This window comes from Haliotis asinina, chromosome 3, assembly GCF_037392515.1.
Source record: "Haliotis asinina isolate JCU_RB_2024 chromosome 3, JCU_Hal_asi_v2, whole genome shotgun sequence".
Lineage (NCBI taxonomy): Eukaryota > Metazoa > Mollusca > Gastropoda > Lepetellida > Haliotidae > Haliotis > Haliotis asinina.
In genome coordinates, this window is record NC_090282.1 from 6,592,947 (window position 1) to 6,612,508 (window position 19,562).

A 19,562-nucleotide genomic window follows, 5' to 3' on the forward strand; every position below is an offset into this window, starting at 1 on the left:
CTCCACTCTGAGTTGATGATGACACACCTACCCCCAAGTCTTACCCCCACACAGACTTGACGGCGACACCCCTACCCCCAAGTCTTACCCCCACTGAGAGTTGATGGCGACACACCCTTTAGCAGAAACATGTCTTAAATGTTCATGCCTCAGTTCATGGTACAGAACATTCCATTGTGAGCTAGACATACACACTTGTCAAGTCCGTAAATGTCATTGTGCTCTATGTGTTTGATCACATTAATGTTGACAGAACTCAGTTATCTTCATGGTCTAGTGACCATATATTTCCAATGTCTGGGTGTCCAGTTAGTGCCTCATGAGAAACTGAGGCTCTGTCCACATGCAAACAGAGTAACCAAGAGCTGCTGTATTGATACACATGACAACATTTGTCTTTTAATAGCTTGTAGTAAACCTCAACTTGAGTTCAGAAAGGCTGTGCCATCAAACACCTGCTGTTACACATTTTCACTGGTACAAAACTAGTTAATGGTAGATTCCAATGACCACAGTGTATCTGAGTTACAGACAAAGACTGCTTGTTTGTCTGTGGTTAGCACCCCCTAATAACATCTCCAAATGTCTGCTTCAAGATACACAGTTTCAGTTCTTTAGGACCATGAGTGGCAAAATGAGTCCCATGTCCACTGCTGCCTTTGAAAACATGACACTTCCACTGGGTACATGATAAACCCACTGGGTACATGACACATCCATTGGGTACGTGATATGCCCACATTCCCTTGTATTTAAACAGAATCTCCATCAGGAATCATCTCCGAAAACAGACATCCCACAGCTTGACATCCACATTAACATGCACTCCTCCTAGGAATGTAGATGTCTACAACAGCTTGATAATGTGTGTGCTGGTCTCTTGCTGGTTCTGGCAATATCAACCGTGAGATTAAGTCTCCTACAGCCTTGATACCTGCCTGATAATGTAAGCATTCAACTGATTCGGGATAAGATGTCACTGACATGAGAATGCTAGGCTGATAGTGGTCCTGTGGGGTGGACATTTATACAGAAAGTAATCAGATACCTGACAACTTGAATCAACATCAAATTTGGTACCATTCAAACTAATCTCCATAAATCCTGTACAGAGAAAGGAATTCATGAACAAGATACAAGATACACACAGTTTTTGATATGAAAGAAACGATCTCAATCAAATAGTAATCAATCATTGATAGACTTCATTGCCAAATCACTGAAACAACTCCTGAGATAAATACATCTGCTGACAATCCGATAGCCACATTTACAGCAAGTCAGTAAGACCTCCTGTCTTGACAACGTTGACAACAATATCCACAACTTTCCTGTGTGGTACAGCATCCCACAGCAAAGGATCATCAGGTAATGGGTTCAAAACCCAGCATTCAAGCAGTCATCAGATAAACCCAAGTGAAGTGAATGACTGAGTGAGGGAATTCTCCAGGAAGGTGAGTCAGTTCAGACTGTGATAATGTAAATTTGCTTGGGTCCCCCAACAAAATGATGTCCCAGAAAACCTGCATTATTTAACTATGCAACTTAGCTAAAAGCTCCTTGTACAAGAACGTTTAAGGCAAGTATCAGAGACTTCAAAAGTACCTTTCATGGAAAACTATCTTTCAAACATACTTATGAAGACATTCTTACATTATTCCATTGTCAGAAAGGCTCTATATGTTAATCCCAAAATTCTACAAAATATTCAAGCACAAATGCAATTGTTTTAATATCATTCACTGCTGATATGCTATGGACTAACAATTTTCACCATGTTACGGAATACTTCTGGCTGTAGGTTACAGTGTTCACACCAGTGTTCACACCAGTGTTCACACCAGTGTTCACAACACTGTTAACAATACTCTAATTTGCCAGCTGGCCATCTGGGCCTGCTGCCGCCTGCAGACTTTAAATTTGACAGGCCTTGAGTGAAATCTGCAGGTCCATTTTGTTAAAGTCAAACCAAAAAAGGCAAAATGGACTGCACTATACAAAATTTCACACTGTTTCTACAAAATCAGTTATCGAAGCCTGTGGTGTAGAGATGTTTTTATTTGTTAAAGACTGGTGTTGACATTCCTATGCACTAACTGCTGAAATACCAGGAAGTGAGACTGTAAGTTATTGTGAGACTCCAGTTGAAAAAATGTACTTGAGGCCACAAGAGCCTGCAGATATTTGAAACTGATGGCCCAATACAATAACCGGTGTTTGGCATCTGGGCCAGTGATTATACCACAATGGTTATGTTAGTCCTTAATATCATACTTTAAACAGTCCCTAAACACCACACATTAAGTGGTTCCTATCTGTTTCTTGAATACATGTGTGTTGTGGTTCTAAATATCCTCTCATTTCTGGCTCCCAAATACAATATCCTCCATTCATTCTGAATATGATATATCCTAGGTGGTTCTGTTAGGTTCAAATGTTTTGGTGGATCATTTGGTTTCAACGGCCTAGCTGGCTACTTTTGGTTCAATGTCCCTGAGACTCCTTTGGGTTCCACAGCATAGGTGGCTGCTTTGGATTCAATAGGCTGGGTGGTTCCTTTGAGTTCTGCAGCCTGACTCCTTTGGGTTCTATAGCCTTGATGGCTCCTTAAGGTTCCACAGCCCAGGTGACTCCTTTCAGTTTCAAAGGGCTATATGGTTCCTTTGGGTAGCTGGTTCCTTTGTCTTCATGGCTCCTTCTGGTTGAATAGCTTTGGTGGTTCCTTTGGGTTGAATAGCCCAGGTAGCTCCTTTGGGATCAACAGGCTAGGTGGCTCCTTTGGGTTTTGCATCCTAAGTGGATCTTTCAATGCCTCTGATGGTTCCTAAATAACATGTTCCAGTCATGAAAGGTGACTTTTTAAAAGCTCACTACAAAAGGTGACTCGTGAAGTACCACACCCTAGTGGGATCCTAAATACCACACTTATGGTGACTCCAAATACCACATCTTATGAGCCTCTTAAATACCATAATCTAAATAGATTCTAAGTACCAACTCGTAGGCAGACACAGATATGTTTTCCAAATTTGTTCCCATATAATGTAAATCAATAAATAATGTGTGTATTAAATAATGCAAGTGCAAACCTAAAAACGAAAATGTGTACATTTATTAGTGCGAGGAGGCAACTCAGGACATTATTGACTCACTAATGACTATGCTCACTAATTTTGGAAATACAATTAATCTGTCGCTATTATGAGCATCTTAATTCTCCCTGAACATATGCGTGTTTGGATCAAAGACAGCTTTCCTTTCAACTGTTAGTACTAGTAATTGACAGTAGAGAGGATGATCTCAGTTTGTGACATTTCAAACTCAAATAGCATACAAAAGTGTTTGGAAGATGTATCATGCATCACACTGCATTAACAGACAATTATGCTGAAGTACGTAACTGTAACTAAGTGTCAGCCTGTCCGTCTTCCAGATCTACATACTCCAGAAAAGTCTACTCATATGGAGGCTGCAAATAATGCTATTATAGCCTAAACTGCTTCACTACCTCATTGTAATTTCTCCCGAAAACCAGTTGTTGTTATTTCTTGGTGGTTGTTAAATGTAGCAGCCTTAGTAGATCCCAGTCACCATGTCCAAGCTGGCGTATCTAACAGTGACCATAGATATACAACCAGGGGTGTTATACTTACCATGTTCCTGGTGTTCCTTCACACTCAGTATAGCTTGCAAAAACGTGTGTAACTTTCCATGCACATAGCATTCTTTACACAGTTTCTTCTTATCCATCGTGACTTCAAGTGAAGTGACTTCAAGTGAAGTGACTTCAAGTGAAGTGACTTCAAGACATATGGTCCATACCATCCAGGTGGAACCTGCGTCCCCTAGTGCTGTTGGAGATACTACCCAGCCAGCACTCATACATACACCAGGGCAGGTGCACACATGGTATACACTGGTGAGCAGTGAGAGGACAAGTGACACACAATCTGTGTCTCCAACACGTCATACCTCACAGACTCTGCATGTCATGCCATGTTTAGGTATCATGATTACAACAGTTCAGATTGTGTTCATCAGCTTCACTGACTCTACCCACTGGTAAGTGTCACTGAGATCTTAGTCTGTCATACACACAAGAAACCATCAGTCATGCTTACACTTGTTGAAACACAATGAAACCAATGGGGATGAGATAACAAAAAGTATAAACATGAATATTGCCAACAAATGAAAGGAAAGCATCAACATAACAAAGAACCAACTCAAATCTACTTTGTATGTCCCACAATTCTCTCTCTCTCTCTCTCTCACTCACTCACTCACTCCTATGCATACATTTCATCATGATGCTAGCCAACACAATCAATCATTTTTTCAATATCGGGCCACCAGTCAGTCATGTACTATTATCAGCACATCAGCAAAGTACATTTTATCCCCTTATAGATTCTAACCCAGGTGGAGTACATTGACAGGAAACCACATGAGCTACTTGGCAATCAATTGTCACCCTACTTTCAAACACCTACAGTGTATTTTTAACAATTTTGAAAGACATCATCCACAACATCACTGCACGACTCCATAGTCTACTAAACCACACGACTCGGCTAAATCCAGTAAGTTCATCTACAATAACTCACAATAATGATCGTAAACTCTTCAAGATGCCAAGCACCAAGACCCTAACATGTCTAGCAGCAACAGCAGCAACAGCAGCAGCAGCAGCTGCAGCAGCTGCAGCTGTATCCACTCACCCTGAGCATCTAACAGCTGGATCAGCTTGGCTACTATCTTGGCCCTCTTAACATTTGGAGGCTTCGTCCGCTTCAATCTAAACACTCCTTGAAACCAGTAACAGTCAGAAGGATGCATGATTACCTCAACTTGTTGCTAGTCAGTAACCAAACACGTGATATCTCTGGAGAAATGTGTGTATGCACTCAGTGTAAGGTGTGCATGAGTGGAAAATCTACACCTTGGCTTTTCCACGCTCATTACTCAAGTCAACAAACTGAGACTGACTGTATGGCCAGTTTGTAACTACAGCAAATAGAAACCAGTCTATGTACATAATGCACAACCATACTACAACCTTATTAGTGCCAATAAACTGTAATATTTATGATTTATCAACACTTGAATTATATGTCAAGTAAGCTCTACCTTGCACGTCTTCATGTCCTGGCATCAGTCTGTGGTCACTGACCTAGAAGCTGAGGTTATTGGACTATGTCAGTTTTGTATTTACTGCCTTAGATGAATTAAGCATCACTTTGAAATAAACTAAAACCATAAATTTCAATATTCACAAAAAGAAAACCAAATTTTGACAAATTAGTCATTTGGTATAGTTTCTTATTATCATGAGTGTATTTATGCAATTCTGTAAATTAAGAAGAAAAAAACCCAAATGAGAAAAGATTACCATGCCTTTTTCTAAATTAATCATCACTTTTTCTCTCACCTTTCCTATTTATATGAAACTTTAAAATAATAAAAAATTCTATACAGAACAATATAAGCATACTCACCAACCACATTACTGACCACTGACTACCTCTTACTCCTTGCATAAGAAAACATTACTTTTTCCTCATGACCATGGCAAGTTGCTGTGTATGTCTACAGCTATATTTACTGTTGCAAAAACATAAACTAATATCTGTTTAATTTTATGTGTTAGTACATTATAAAAGTCACTTGGTAAATATATCTTGGTGAAAAATATGCGCTAAACTTGGCAGCATTCTATGCCCAGTGCCCCAGCTACTATAAATCAGTACTGAGGTCAAATGGTGTGTGCCTCACTACAGATCTTGGGGTTCTAGTCTCATCATCATTGATCAAAAAGACTGAATTCTGGTCTTTGATTGTATAGCACTGGACACTTAAAACACTTAAACCAAACTTCAGCCTGCAAGGACAACTTTGAAGAATGGAGAATTTCTTGCAAAAACCAACTAAATCTGCAGCCAAAATTTTACTGCCTATAGAAACAATAGCGTCATTCAATGGCAAGTACAACCAATGAGATTTATGAGGATGGTTTGGGTTTGGTCTGGGTGTATTTTGGGTAACTATGGATCTGCTAATGGTTTTGGTGCATTTGGGGCAGGTTTTGATCTACTGTTTTAGATGCATTTTAGAAGTTGCTGAGCTGAAGGTGACGGAACAAATTTTATGGATGATCAACTTCTTTATTTTCACAATGGCGACATTTCGGTATGGATTCTTATACCGTTTTCAAGCATATGGGAGGACAAGGTGTCTCAGTTTGTATACAGGTACATGAGATATTGCTGAGGAGATTAACAATAACAACAACATAATTGAGGAGATGAGATAACAAAAACATCAAAGGATATAACTTGAGTTGTTGACATAACCAGTAATTGGTGTGAAGCCGGGGTGTGTGTGTGTGTGTGTGTGTGTGTGTGTGTGATTACAGCTTTGAGGAGACCAATTAATAAAGGATTAGTGACGGATGGCAGAGATTAATATTTGTTGGTTAGAGTGTCGAATTAATCAGGTAGAAATATACCCTGATCCCTGTTTATAGAAGGGTTGTGTCTGCGGATGTGAATAGCTTCTGCCAATCTTCTCTGCTTGTACTCATGTTTGTTGCTGGAGATGTTTTGATGTATTTGTGTCCAGTTTTGTGGTTTCATGGGTATGACTGTGTACTCATGGCAGGATGGTGTGTACTAAGGGGTGAACTGTATGGATTACAGGTTGGGTCAAGTGTATTAAGGGTTGGGAATGATGGTATTGAGGGTCAGACCAAGTGTATAAAGGGTGGCAGTGATGGTATTGAGGGTCAGACCATGTGTATAAAGGGTGGCAATGATGGTATTGAGGGTCAGACCAAGTGTATAAAGGTTGGCAATGATGGTATTGAGGGTCAGACCATGTGTATAAAGGGTGGCAATGATGGTATTGAGGGTCAGACCATGTGTATAAAGGGTGGCAATGATGGTATTGAGGGTCAGACCATGTGTATGAAGGGTGGCCAACATGGTATTGAGGGTCAGACCAAGTGTATAAAGGGTGGCAATGATGGTATTGAGGGTCAGACCAAGTGTATAAAGGGTGGCCATGATGGTATTGAGGGTCAGACCAAGTGCATTAAGGTGGCAATGATGGTATTGAGGGTCAGACCATGTGTATAAAGGGTGGCCATGATGGTATTGAGGGTCAGACGAAGTGTATTAAGGTGGGAATGATGGTATTGAGGGTCAGACCATGTGTATAAAGGTGGCAATGATGGTATTGAGGGTCAGACCATGTGTATAAAGGGTGGCAATGATGGTATTGAGGGTCAGACCAAGTGTATAAAGGTGGCAATGATGGCATTGAGGGTCAGACCATGTGTATAAAGGGTTCCAATGATGGTATTGAGGGTCAGACCATGTGTATAAAGGGTGGCAATGATGGTATTGAGGGTCAGACCATGTGTATAAAGGGTGGCCCTGATGGTATTGAGGGTCAGACCAAGTGTATAAAGGGTGGCAATGATGGTATTGAGGGTCAGACCAAGTGTATAAAGGGTGGCCATGATGGTATTGAGGGTCAGACCAAGTGTATTAAGGTGGCAATGATGGTATTGAGGGTCAGACCATGTGTATAAAGGGTGGCCATGATGGTATTGAGGGTCAGACGAAGTGTATTAAGGTGGGAATGATGGTATTGAGGGTCAGACGATGTGTATAAAGGTGGCGATGATGGTATTGAGGGTCAGACCATGTGTATAAAGGGTGGCAATGATGGTATTGAGGGTCAGACCAAGTGTATAAAGGTGGCAATGATGGCATTGAGGGTCAGACCATGTGTATAAAGGGTTCCAATGATGGTATTGAGGGTCAGACCATGTGTATAAAGGGTGGCAATGATGGTATTGAGGGTCAGACCATGTGTATAAAGGGTGGCAATGATGGTATTGAGGGTCAGACCAAGTGTATAAAGGTTGGCAATGATGGTATTGAGGGTCAGATCATGTGTATAAAGGGTGGCCATGATGGTATTGAGGGTCAGACCATGTGTATAAAGGGTGGCAATGATGGTATTGAGGGTCAGACCATGTGTAAACAGGTGGCAATGATGGTATTGAGGGTCAGACGAAGTGTATGAAGGTGGGAATGATGGTATTGAGGGTCAGACGATCTGTATAAAGGTGGCAATGATGGTATTGAGGGTCAGACCATGTGTATAAAGGGTGGCCATGATGGTATTGAGGGTCAGACCATGTGTATAAAGGTGGCAATGATGGCATTGAGGGTCAGACCATGTATATAAAGGGTTCCAATGATGGTATTGAGGGTCAGACCATGTGTATAAAGGGTGGCAATGATGGTACTGAGGGTCAGACCATGTGTATAAAGGTGGCAATGATGGTATTGAGGGTCAGACCAAGTGTATACAGGGTGGCAATGATGGTATTGAGGGTCAGACTAAGTATATTAAGGTGGGTATGATGGTATTGAGGGTCAGACCATGTGTATAAAGGGTGGCCATGATGGTATTGAGGGTCAGACCAAGTGTATAAAGGGTGGCAATGATGGTATTGAGGGTCAAACCATGTGTATAAAGGTGGCAATGATGGTATTAAGGGTCAGACCAAGTGTATAAAGGGTGGCAATGATGGTATTGAGAGTCAGACGAAGTGTATTAAGGTGGCAATGATGGTATTGAGAGTCAGACCAAGTGTATTAAGGTGGCAATGATGGTATTGAGGGTCAGACCATGTGTATAAAGGGTGGCCATGATGGTATTGAGGGTCAGACGAAGTGTATGAAGGGTGGCAATAATGGTATTGAGGGTCAGACTAAGTGTATGAAGGGTGGCAATGATGGTATTGAGGGTCAGACGATGTGTATAAAGGGTGGCAATGATGGTATTGAGGGTCAAACCAAGTGTATAAAGGGTGGAAGTCATGGTATTGAGGGTCAGACCATGTGTATAAAGGGTGGCCAACATGGTATTGAGGGTCAGACGAAGTGTATAAAGGTGGCAATGATGGTATTGAGGGTCAGACCATGTGTATAAAGGGTAGCAATGATGGTATTGAGGGTCAGACGAAGTGTATTAAGGTGGGAATTATGGTATTGAGGGTCAGACGATGTGTATAAAGGTGGCAATGATGGTATTGAGGGTCAGACCATGTGTATAAAGGTGGCCATGATGGTATTGAGGGTCAGACCATGTATATAAAGGTGGCAATGGTGGTATTGAGGGTCAGACCAAGTGTATGAAGGGTGGCACTAATGGTATTGAGGGTCAGACTAAGTGTATAAAGGGTGGCAATGATGGTATTGAGGGTCAGACGATGTGTATAAAGAGTTGCAATAATAGTATTGAGGGTCAGACTAAGCGTACAAAGGTGGGAATGATGGTATTGAGGGTCAGACCATGTGTATAAAGGGTGGCAATGATGGTATTGAGGGTCAGACCAAGTGTATAAAGGTTGGCAATGATGGTATTGAGGGTCAGACCATGTGTATAAAGGGTGGCCATGATGGTATTGAGGGTCAGACCATGTGTATAAAGGGTGGCAATGATGGTATTGAGGGTCAGACCATGTGTAAACAGGTGGCAATGATGGTATTGAGGGTCAGACGAAGTGTATGAAGGTGGGAATGATGGTATTGAGGGTCAGACGATCTGTATAAAGGTGGCAATGATGGTATTGAGGGTCAGACCATGTGTATAAAGGGTGGCCATGATGGTATTGAGGGTCAGACCATGTGTATAAAGGTGGCAATGATGGCATTGAGGGTCAGACCATGTATATAAAGGGTTCCAATGATGGTATTGAGGGTCAGACCATGTGTATAAAGGGTGGCAATGATGGTATTGAGGGTCAGACCAAGTGTATACAGGGTGGCAATGATGGTATTGAGGGTCAGACTAAGTATATTAAGGTGGGTATGATGGTATTGAGGGTCAGACCATGTGTATAAAGGGTGGCCATGATGGTATTGAGGGTCAGACCATGTGTATAAAGGGTGGCCATGATGGTATTGAGGGTCAGACCAAGTGTATAAAGGGTGGCAATGATGGTATTGAGGGTCAGACCATGTGTATAAAGGTGGCAATGATGGTATTAAGGGTCAGACCAAGTGTATAAAGGGTGGCAATGATGGTATTGAGAGTCAGACGAAGTGTATTAAGGTGGCAATGATGGTATTGAGAGTCAGACCAAGTGCATTAAGGTGGCAATGATGGTATTGAGGGTCAGACCATGTGTATAAAGGGTGGCCATGATGGTATTGAGGGTCAGACGAAGTGTATGAAGGGTGGCAATAATGGTATTGAGGGTCAGACTAAGTGTATGAAGGGTGGCAATGATGGTATTGAGGGTCAGACGATGTGTATAAAGGGTGGCAATGATGGTATTGAGGGTCAAACCAAGTGTATAAAGGGTGGAAGTCATGGTATTGAGGGTCAGACCATGTGTATAAAGGGTGGCCAACATGGTATTGAGGGTCAGACGAAGTGTATAAAGGTGGCAATGATGGTATTGAGGGTCAGACCATGTGTATAAAGGGTAGCAATGATGGTATTGAGGGTCAGACGAAGTGTATTAAGGTGGGAATTATGGTATTGAGGGTCAGACGATGTGTATAAAGGTGGCAATGATGGTATTGAGGGTCAGACCATGTGTATAAAGGTGGCCATGATGGTATTGAGGGTCAGACCATGTATATAAAGGTGGCAATGGTGGTATTGAGGGTCAGACCAAGTGTATGAAGGGTGGCACTAATGGTATTGAGGGTCAGACTAAGTGTATAAAGGGTGGCAATGATGGTATTGAGGGTCAGACGATGTGTATAAAGAGTTGCAATAATAGTATTGAGGGTCAGACTAAGCGTACAAAGGTGGGAATGATGGTATTGAGGGTCAGACCATGTGTATAAAGGGTGGAAGTCATGGTATTGAGGGTAAGACGAAGTGTATTAAGGTGGGAATGATGGTATTAAGGGTCAGTCAATGTGTATAAAGGTGGGAATGATGGTATTGAGGGTCAGACCATGTGTATAAAGGGGGCAATGATGGTATTGAGAGTCAGAGAAAGTGTATGAAGGTTGGCAATAATGGTATTGAGTGTCAGACTAAGTGTATGAAGGGTGGCAATGATGGTATTAAGGATCAGACGAAGTGTATGAAGGGTGGCCATGATTGTATTAAGGATCACACAAAGTGTATAAAGGGTTGCACTGATAGTATTGAGGGTCAGACCATATGTATAAAGGGTTGCAATGATAGTATTGAGAGTCAGACCAAGTGTATAAAGGGTGGCAATGATGGTATTGAGGGTCAGACCAAGTGTAAAAAGGGTAGCAATGATGGAATTGAGGGTCAGACGAAGTGTATGAAGGTGGGAATGGTTGTATTGAGGGTCAGACCATGTGTATGAAGGGTTGCCAACATGGCATTGATGGTATTGAGGGTCAGACCAAGTGTATAAAGGGTGGCCATGATGGTATTGAGGGTCAGACCATGTGTATTAAGGTGGCAATGATGATATTGAGGGTCAGACCATGTGTATAAAGGGTGGCCATGATGGTATTGAGGGTCAGACGAAGTGTATGAATGGTGGCAATAATGGTATTGAGGGTCAGACTAAGTGTATGAAGGGTGGCAATGATGGTATTGAGGGTCAGACGATGTGTATAAAGGGTGGCAATGATGGTATTGAGGGTCAAACCAAGTGTATAAAGGGTGGAAGTCATGGTATTGAGGGTCAGACCATGTGTATAAAGGGTGGCCAACATGGTATTGAGGGTCAGACGAAGTGTATAAAGGTGGCAATGATGGTATTGAGGGTCAGACCATGTGTATAAAGGGTAGCAATGATGGTATTGAGGGTCAGACGAAGTGTATTAAGGTGGGAATTATGGTATTGAGGGTCAGACGATGTGTATAAAGGTGGCAATGATGGTATTGAGGGTCAGACCATGTGTATAAAGGTGGCGATGATGGTATTGAGGGTCAGACCATGTATATAAAGGTGGCAATGGTGGTATTGAGGGTCAGACCAAGTGCATGAAGGGTGGCAATAGTGGTATTGAGGGTCAGACTAAGTGTATGAAGGGTGGCAATGATGGTATTGAGGGTCAGACGATGTGTATAAAGAGTTGCAATAATAGTATTGAGGGTCAGACCAAGTGTATAAAGGGTGGCAATGATGGTATTGAGGGTCAGACCATGTGTATAAAGGGTGGCCATGATGGTATTGAGGGTCAGACCATGTGTACAAAGGGTTGCAATGATGGTATTGAGAGTCAGAGAAAGTGTATGAAGGTTGGCAATGATGGTATTGAGGGTCAGACCATGTGTATAAAGGGTGGCCATGATGGTATTGAGGGTCAGACCATGTGTACAAAGGGTTGCAATGATAGTATTGAGGGTCAGACCAAGTGTATAAAGGTGGCAATGATGGTATTGAGGGTCAGACCATGTGTACAAAGGGTTGCAATGATGGTATTGAGAGTCAGAGAAAGTGTATGAAGGTTGGTAATGATGGTATTGAGGGTCAGACCAAGTGTATGAAGGGTGGCAATGATGGTATTAAGGATCAGACGAAGTGTATGAAAGGTGGCCATGATTGTATTAAGGATCACACAAAGTGTATAAAGGGTTGCACTGATAGTATTGAGGGTCAGACCATATGTATAAAGGGTTGCAATGATAGTATTGAGGGTCAGACCATATGTATAAAGGGTTGCAATGATAGTATTGAGGGTCAGATGAAGTGTATGAAGGTGGGAATGGTTGTATTGAGGGTCAGACCATGTGTATGAAGGGTGGCCAACATGGTATTGAGGGTCAGACCATGTGTATAAAGGGTTGCAATGATAGTATTGAGGGTCAGACCAAGTGTATAAAGGGTGGCAATGATGGTATTGAGGGTCAGACGAAGTGTATGGAGGTGGGAATGGTTGTATTGAGGGTCAGACCATGTGTATGAAGGGTGGCCAACATGGTATTGAGGGTCAGACCAAGTGTATGAAGGGTGGCCATGATGGTATTGAGGGTCAGACCAAGTGTATAAAGGGTGGCAATGATGATATTGAGGGTCAGACGATGTGTATGAAGGTGGGAATGATGGTATTGAGGGTCAGACCATGTGTATGAAGGGTGGCCAACATGGTATTGAGGGTCAGACCATGTGTATAAAGGGTTGCACTGATAGTATTGAGGGTCAGACCAAGTGTATAAAGGGTGGCCATGATGGTATTGAGGGTCAGACGAAGTGTATAAAGGGTAGCAATGATGGTATTGAGGGTCAGACGAAGTGTATGGAGCTGGGAATGGTTGTATTGAGGGTCAGACCATGTGTATGAAGGGCGGCCAACATGGTATTGAGGGTCAGACCAAGTGTATGAAGGGTGGCCATGATGGTATTGAGGGTCAGACCATGTGAATAAAGGGTGGCAATGATAGTATTGAGGGTCAGACCAAGTGTATAAAGGGTAGCAATGATGGTATTGAGGGTCAGACGAAGTGTATGGAGCTGGGAATGGTTGTATTGAGGGTCAGACCATGTGTATGAAGGGCGGCCAACATGGTATTGAGGGTCAGACCAAGTGTATGAAGGGTGGCCATGATGGTATTGAGGGTCAGACCATGTGAATAAAGGGTGGCAATGATAGTATTGAGGGTCAGACCAAGTGTATAAAGGGTAGCAATGATGGTATTGAGGGTCAGACGAAGTGTATGGAGGTGGGAATGGTTGTATTGAGGGTCAGACCATGTGTATAAAGGGTGGCCATGATGGTATTGAGGGTCAGACGAAGTGTATGAAGGGTGGCAATAATGGTATTGAGGGTCAGACTAAGTGTATGAAGGGTGGCAATGATGGTATTGAGGGTCAGACGATGTGTATAAAGGGTGGCAATGATGGTATTGAGGGTCAAACCAAGTGTATAAAGGGTGGAAGTCATGGTATTGAGGGTCAGACCATGTGTATAAAGGGTGGCCAACATGGTATTGAGGGTCAGACGAAGTGTATAAAGGTGGCAATGATGGTATTGAGGGTCAGACCATGTGTATAAAGGGTAGCAATGATGGTATTGAGGGTCAGACGAAGTGTATTAAGGTGGGAATTATGGTATTGAGGGTCAGACGATGTGTATAAAGGTGGCAATGATGGTATTGAGGGTCAGACCATGTGTATAAAGGTGGCGATGATGGTATTGAGGGTCAGACCATGTATATAAAGGTGGCAGTGGTGGTATTGAGGGTCAGACCAAGTGCATGAAGGGTGGCAATAGTGGTATTGAGGGTCAGACTAAGTGTATGAAGGGTGGCAATGATGGTATTGAGGGTCAGACGATGTGTATAAAGAGTTGCAATAATAGTATTGAGGGTCAGACCAAGTGTATAAAGGGTGGCAATGATGGTATTGAGGGTCAGACCATGTGTATATAGGGTGGCCATGATGGTATTGAGGGTCAGACCATGTGTACAAAGGGTTGCAATGATGGTATTGAGAGTCAGAGAAAGTGTATGAAGGTTGGCAATGATGGTATTGAGGGTCAGACCATGTGTATAAAGGGTGGCCATGATGGTATTGAGGGTCAGACCATGTGTACAAAGGGTTGCAATGATAGTATTGAGGGTCAGACCAAGTGTATAAAGGTGGCAATGATGGTATTGAGGGTCAGACCATGTGTATAAAGGGTGGCCAACATGGTATTGAGGGTAAGTCGAAGTGTATTAAGGTGGGAATGATGGTATTGAGGGTCAGACAATGTGTATAAAGGTGGGAATGATGGTATTGAGGGTCAGACCATGTGTATAAAGGGGGCAATGATGGTATTGAGAGTCAGAGAAAGTGTATGAAGGTTGGCAATAATGGTATTGAGGGTCAGACCAAGTGTATGAAGGGTGGCAATGATGGTATTAAGGATCAGACGAAGTGTATGAAAGGTGGCCATGATTGTATTAAGGATCACACAAAGTGTATAAAGGGTTGCACTGATAGTATTGAGGGTCAGACCATATGTATAAAGGGTTGCAATGATAGTATTGAGGGTCAGACCATATGTATAAAGGGTTGCAATGATAGTATTGAGGGTCAGACCAAGTGTATAAAGGGTGGCAATGATGGTATTGAGGGTCAGACCAAGTGTAAAAAGGGTAGCAATGATGGTATTGAGGGTCAGATGAAGTGTATGAAGGTGGGAATGGTTGTATTGAGGGTCAGACCATGTGTATGAAGGGTGGCCAACATGGTATTGAGGGTCAGACCATGTGTATAAAGGGTTGCAATGATAGTATTGAGGGTCAGACCAAGTGTATAAAGGGTGGCAATGATGGTATTGAGGGTCAGACGAAGTGTATGGAGGTGGGAATGGTTGTATTGAGGGTCAGACCATGTGTATGAAGGGTGGCCAACATGGTATTGAGGGTCAGACCAAGTGTATGAAGGGTGGCCATGATGGTATTGAGGGTCAGACCAAGTGTATAAAGGGTGGCAATGATGATATTGAGGGTCAGACGATGTGTATGAAGGTGGGAATGATGGTATTGAGGGTCAGACCATGTGTATAAAGGGTTGCACTGATAGTATTGAGGGTCAGACCAAGTGTATAAAGGGTGGCAATGATGGTATTGAGGGTCAGACGAAGTGTATAAAGGGTAGCAATGATGGTATTGAGGGTCAGACGAAGTGTATGGAGCTGGGAATGGTTGTATTGAGGGTCAGACCATTTGTATGAAGGGCGGCCAACATGGTATTGAGGGTCAGACCAAGTGTATGAAGGGTGGCCATGATGGTATTGAGGGTCAGACCATGTGAATAAAGGGTGGCAATGATAGTATTGAGGGTCAGACCAAGTGTATAAAGGGTAGCAATGATGGTATTGAGGGTCAGACGAAGTGTATGGAGGTGGGAATGGTTGTATTGAGGGTCAGACCATGTGTATGAAGGGTGGCCAACATGGTATTGAGGGTCAGACCAAGTGTATGAAGGGTGGCCATGATGGTATTGAGGGTCAGACCAAGTGTATAAAGGGTGGCAATGATGATATTGAGGGTCAGACGATGTGTATGAAGGTGGGAATGATGGTATTGAGGGTCAGACCATGTGTATGAAGGGTGGCCAACATGGTATTGAGGGTCAGACCATGTGTATAAAGGGTTGCACTGATAGTATTGAGGGTCAGACCAAGTGTATAAAGGGTGGCAATGATGGTATTGAGGGTCAGGCGAAGTGTATAAAGGGTAGCAATGATGGTATTGAGGGTCAGACGAAGTGTATGGAGGTGGGAATGGTTGTATTGAGGGTCAGACCATGTGTATGAAGGGTGGCCAACATGGTATTGAGGGTCAGACCAAGTGTATGAAGGGTGGCCATGATGGTATTGAGGGTCAGACCAAGTGTATAAAGGGTGGCAATGATGATATTGAGGGTCAGACGATGTGTATGAAGGTGGGAATGATGGTATTGAGGGTCAGACCAAGTGTATGAAGGGTGGCAATGATGGTATTAAGGATCAGACGAAGTGTATGAAGGGTGGCCATGATTGTATTAAGGATCACACAAAGTGTATAAAGGGTTGCACTGATAGTATTGAGGGTCAGACCATATGTATAAAGGGTTGCAATGATAGTATTGAGGGTCAGACCAAGTGTATGAAGGGTGGCCATGATGGTATTGAGGGTCACACGATGTGTATAAAGGGTGGCAATGATGATATTGAGGGTCAGACGATGTGTATGAAGGTGGGAATGATGGTATTGAGGGTCAGACAAAGTTTATTAAGGGTGGGAATGATGGTATTGAGGGTCAGACCAAGTGTATAAAGGGTGGCAATGATGTTATGAAGTGTATGAAGGTGAGAATGATGGTATTGAGGGTCAGACCAAGTGTATGAAGGGTTGCAATGATGATATTGAGGGTCAGACCAAGTGTATGAAGGTGGGAATGATGGTATTGAGGGTCAGACCATGTGTATGAAGGGTGGCAATGATGGTATTGAGGGTCAGACCAAGTGTATGAAGGTGGGAATGATGGTATTGAGGGTCAGACCAAGTGTATGAAGGGTGGCAATGATGATATTGAGGGTCAGACCAAGTGTATGAAGGTGGGAATGATGGTATTGAGGGTCAGACCAAGTGTATGAAGGGTGGCAATGATGGTATTGAGGGTCAGACCAAGTGTATGAAGGTGGGAATGATGGTATTGAGGGTCAGACCAAATTTATTAAGGGTGGCAATGATGGTATTGAGGCTCGGTTTGAGTGTATTAAAGGTGGGAATGATGGTATTAAGGATCAGACCAAGTGTATTAAGGGTAGATCTAGGGGTATTAAAAAGTGGTTGGGGTGTATTATGTTCAGTTGTTTGACATGCTCAACCTTGAGAGTATAGAACGCATGCATGTGGGTGCATTCAAACAACAATGTGTGCAAACATACTCACTAAATGTCATTACAAACTGCCACACATCCACGCTCCAACAATATGTTCAATGCAATGTCAGAGTTAATGCTACCAATCTCTGAGCGACAGGGAACTGTCAGAGATGGAGGGTTTATTTTCTACAGTTGGGTATCTATCTTCAATGTACACAGCACAATGTGATCATCATTACATTGGTGGCTAAATGTGGTCACGTCACAGCTTCCTGGTTTATGCATAACACCTTTATCTAACATGTCCAGAGTCAATTACCTTCTGAGGTTATGACATTATGTTATATATATTATACTGATGCTACTACATTTGTCAAAAATTAGCATAACCAATATAAGTATGCGATAAAAAAAGAAACAAAAAGTAATCAAAACACAAATCTATATACTTCAGGTAATGTTTAATTAAAGGTAGTCATGGCAGCGGTGTATACATATATCATATATATATGTCATATTGTTATCCAGCTCCACTACAACAGGCAGGTATATGGCTGAAGCAGAATGTAAAGACCATGAAGCTCATGTCAGTTGTATTATAAAAAGCAATTGCCATATTAAAATATAACAAAAAATGAACCCATTAGGTAACACCTCATATCTGAGGGTTTTGATCATGTACATATGTTGCCAAATGAAGAATTATAGCAATATCACTGACTAGTGATCATGCCAGCAAGGTGAGTGAGTGCATTCATAATTATTATTTGCAAACACTGAAGCTATTAGCAGCCAGAATTTTCACTGAAAATAAATATTACAGCATATATCACATCTACAGTACTTAACAACACCAACTCATGTGCACAAGATCTCTTGCATCTGTCTTCTAGCATTGCCATTTTGGTGATCAGCTTTATTTGAAAAGGTCCTTGTCATAATTCTAACATTATCATTTAGAGATTTCAAGGGGTCCTAGACTAAACTGCTATAGGAGCAATGAGCAGAAACCCTAGATCCCACTAATTTTTAATCCTGATGTGGTGCCTTGTCTCAAACAGATCAACTGTTCAGCAATGTCAAGGTTGTTCTTCAAATTGCTACAAATCCTGCCAAAAGTTGTTGTCATGATAGTCAACTGTCACAAAACGTATTGTTTTTTGTATAACCAGGAAGCACACAAGAGAGGTGAGGATGCATGTGTCACTCAAACATACTTACGTTTTATCTTTGTTAATGAATTAGCATCATTTCTCTGATTTTCTGGAACACATTTTACATTTTCAGAAAACAAACTAGATTGTCTATTACTCTGTCTAGTACAATCTTGTGTTCACACATGTAACAGATAATGTTTATAACAGTTACAGATAATGAAGAATAGGTAATGGTTAACTCTGAAGTCACTGTCTAGACTCTGTCTAGACTCTACCGCACTGACAACCTTGACTAACTGTGGAACATAATATCATTATATAACTGACTTATAACATGTTGATTAGCACCTACTTCAGTACTAGAACCAACCTATGTTTCAAGCTTTATTCATGGGTAGATGGTCAAGATGAAGGCACCAATCACTCTGGATTTTCCACACACTTCAAGCTGACATTCTGTGTAGAACTAAAATACTGTTCAAATCAGCATGAAACCTCACTCACTCACTCACGCAACCCTCTCCCTACTAACAGAATCAACATATCTGCCACCATGTTTCATAAGCATGGTTACCTGAGGAGAAACAACACTAATGTTTCATATGGATCACATCTGATGACAGTAACCTCACACACATCTTGAATACATGTTGATTAGTTTGTGCACCGCCCACCTCACACTTTCAATTTGAAAACAAATATTACCTACTAATTCATTCATTCTGCATCCTAATGGCACTTTCCCAAATGTTAAGATCATATCTATACCAACTCAAGGTATAATATTAGTTAGGTTACCATGTCAATACTGATGGTAGGAATCTAAGGTGTACAGATTGGGCCAAGGTCTGCTAACACAGCAGAAATAAAGGTAACATCTTTCCTTTGACAAGTCAAAATAACAAGGTCTAGAGGGAGGAAAATTACAAACCACTCAGCCAATAATCTAGTCTTGTTCAGCATCTTCTTTAAAAAAGAAAGCTAAGGTTTTCTATTTCCAACAGCAACATGCCACCCGCACATTTGCTGACAAGACTGAATTCTATGCTAATCTCCCAATTGCCTCCAGGGCTCTGCA

At 42.1% G+C, this 19,562-nt stretch overlaps 1 protein-coding gene across 1 annotated transcript in view; it reads right to left on the reverse strand.

Annotated features, from left to right (window-relative positions):
• The window catches only part of LOC137277378 (leucine-rich repeat-containing protein 49-like), a 73,193-nt gene that overhangs the window by 44,893 nt on the left and 8,738 nt on the right, over positions 1 to 19,562 (reverse strand). Inside the window, exon 4 of the mRNA XM_067809084.1 lies at positions 18,549 to 18,590. Within this exon, the coding sequence (XP_067665185.1) occupies positions 18,549 to 18,590 (42 nt within the window). The remainder of the gene's footprint in view (positions 1 to 18,548; positions 18,591 to 19,562) is intronic.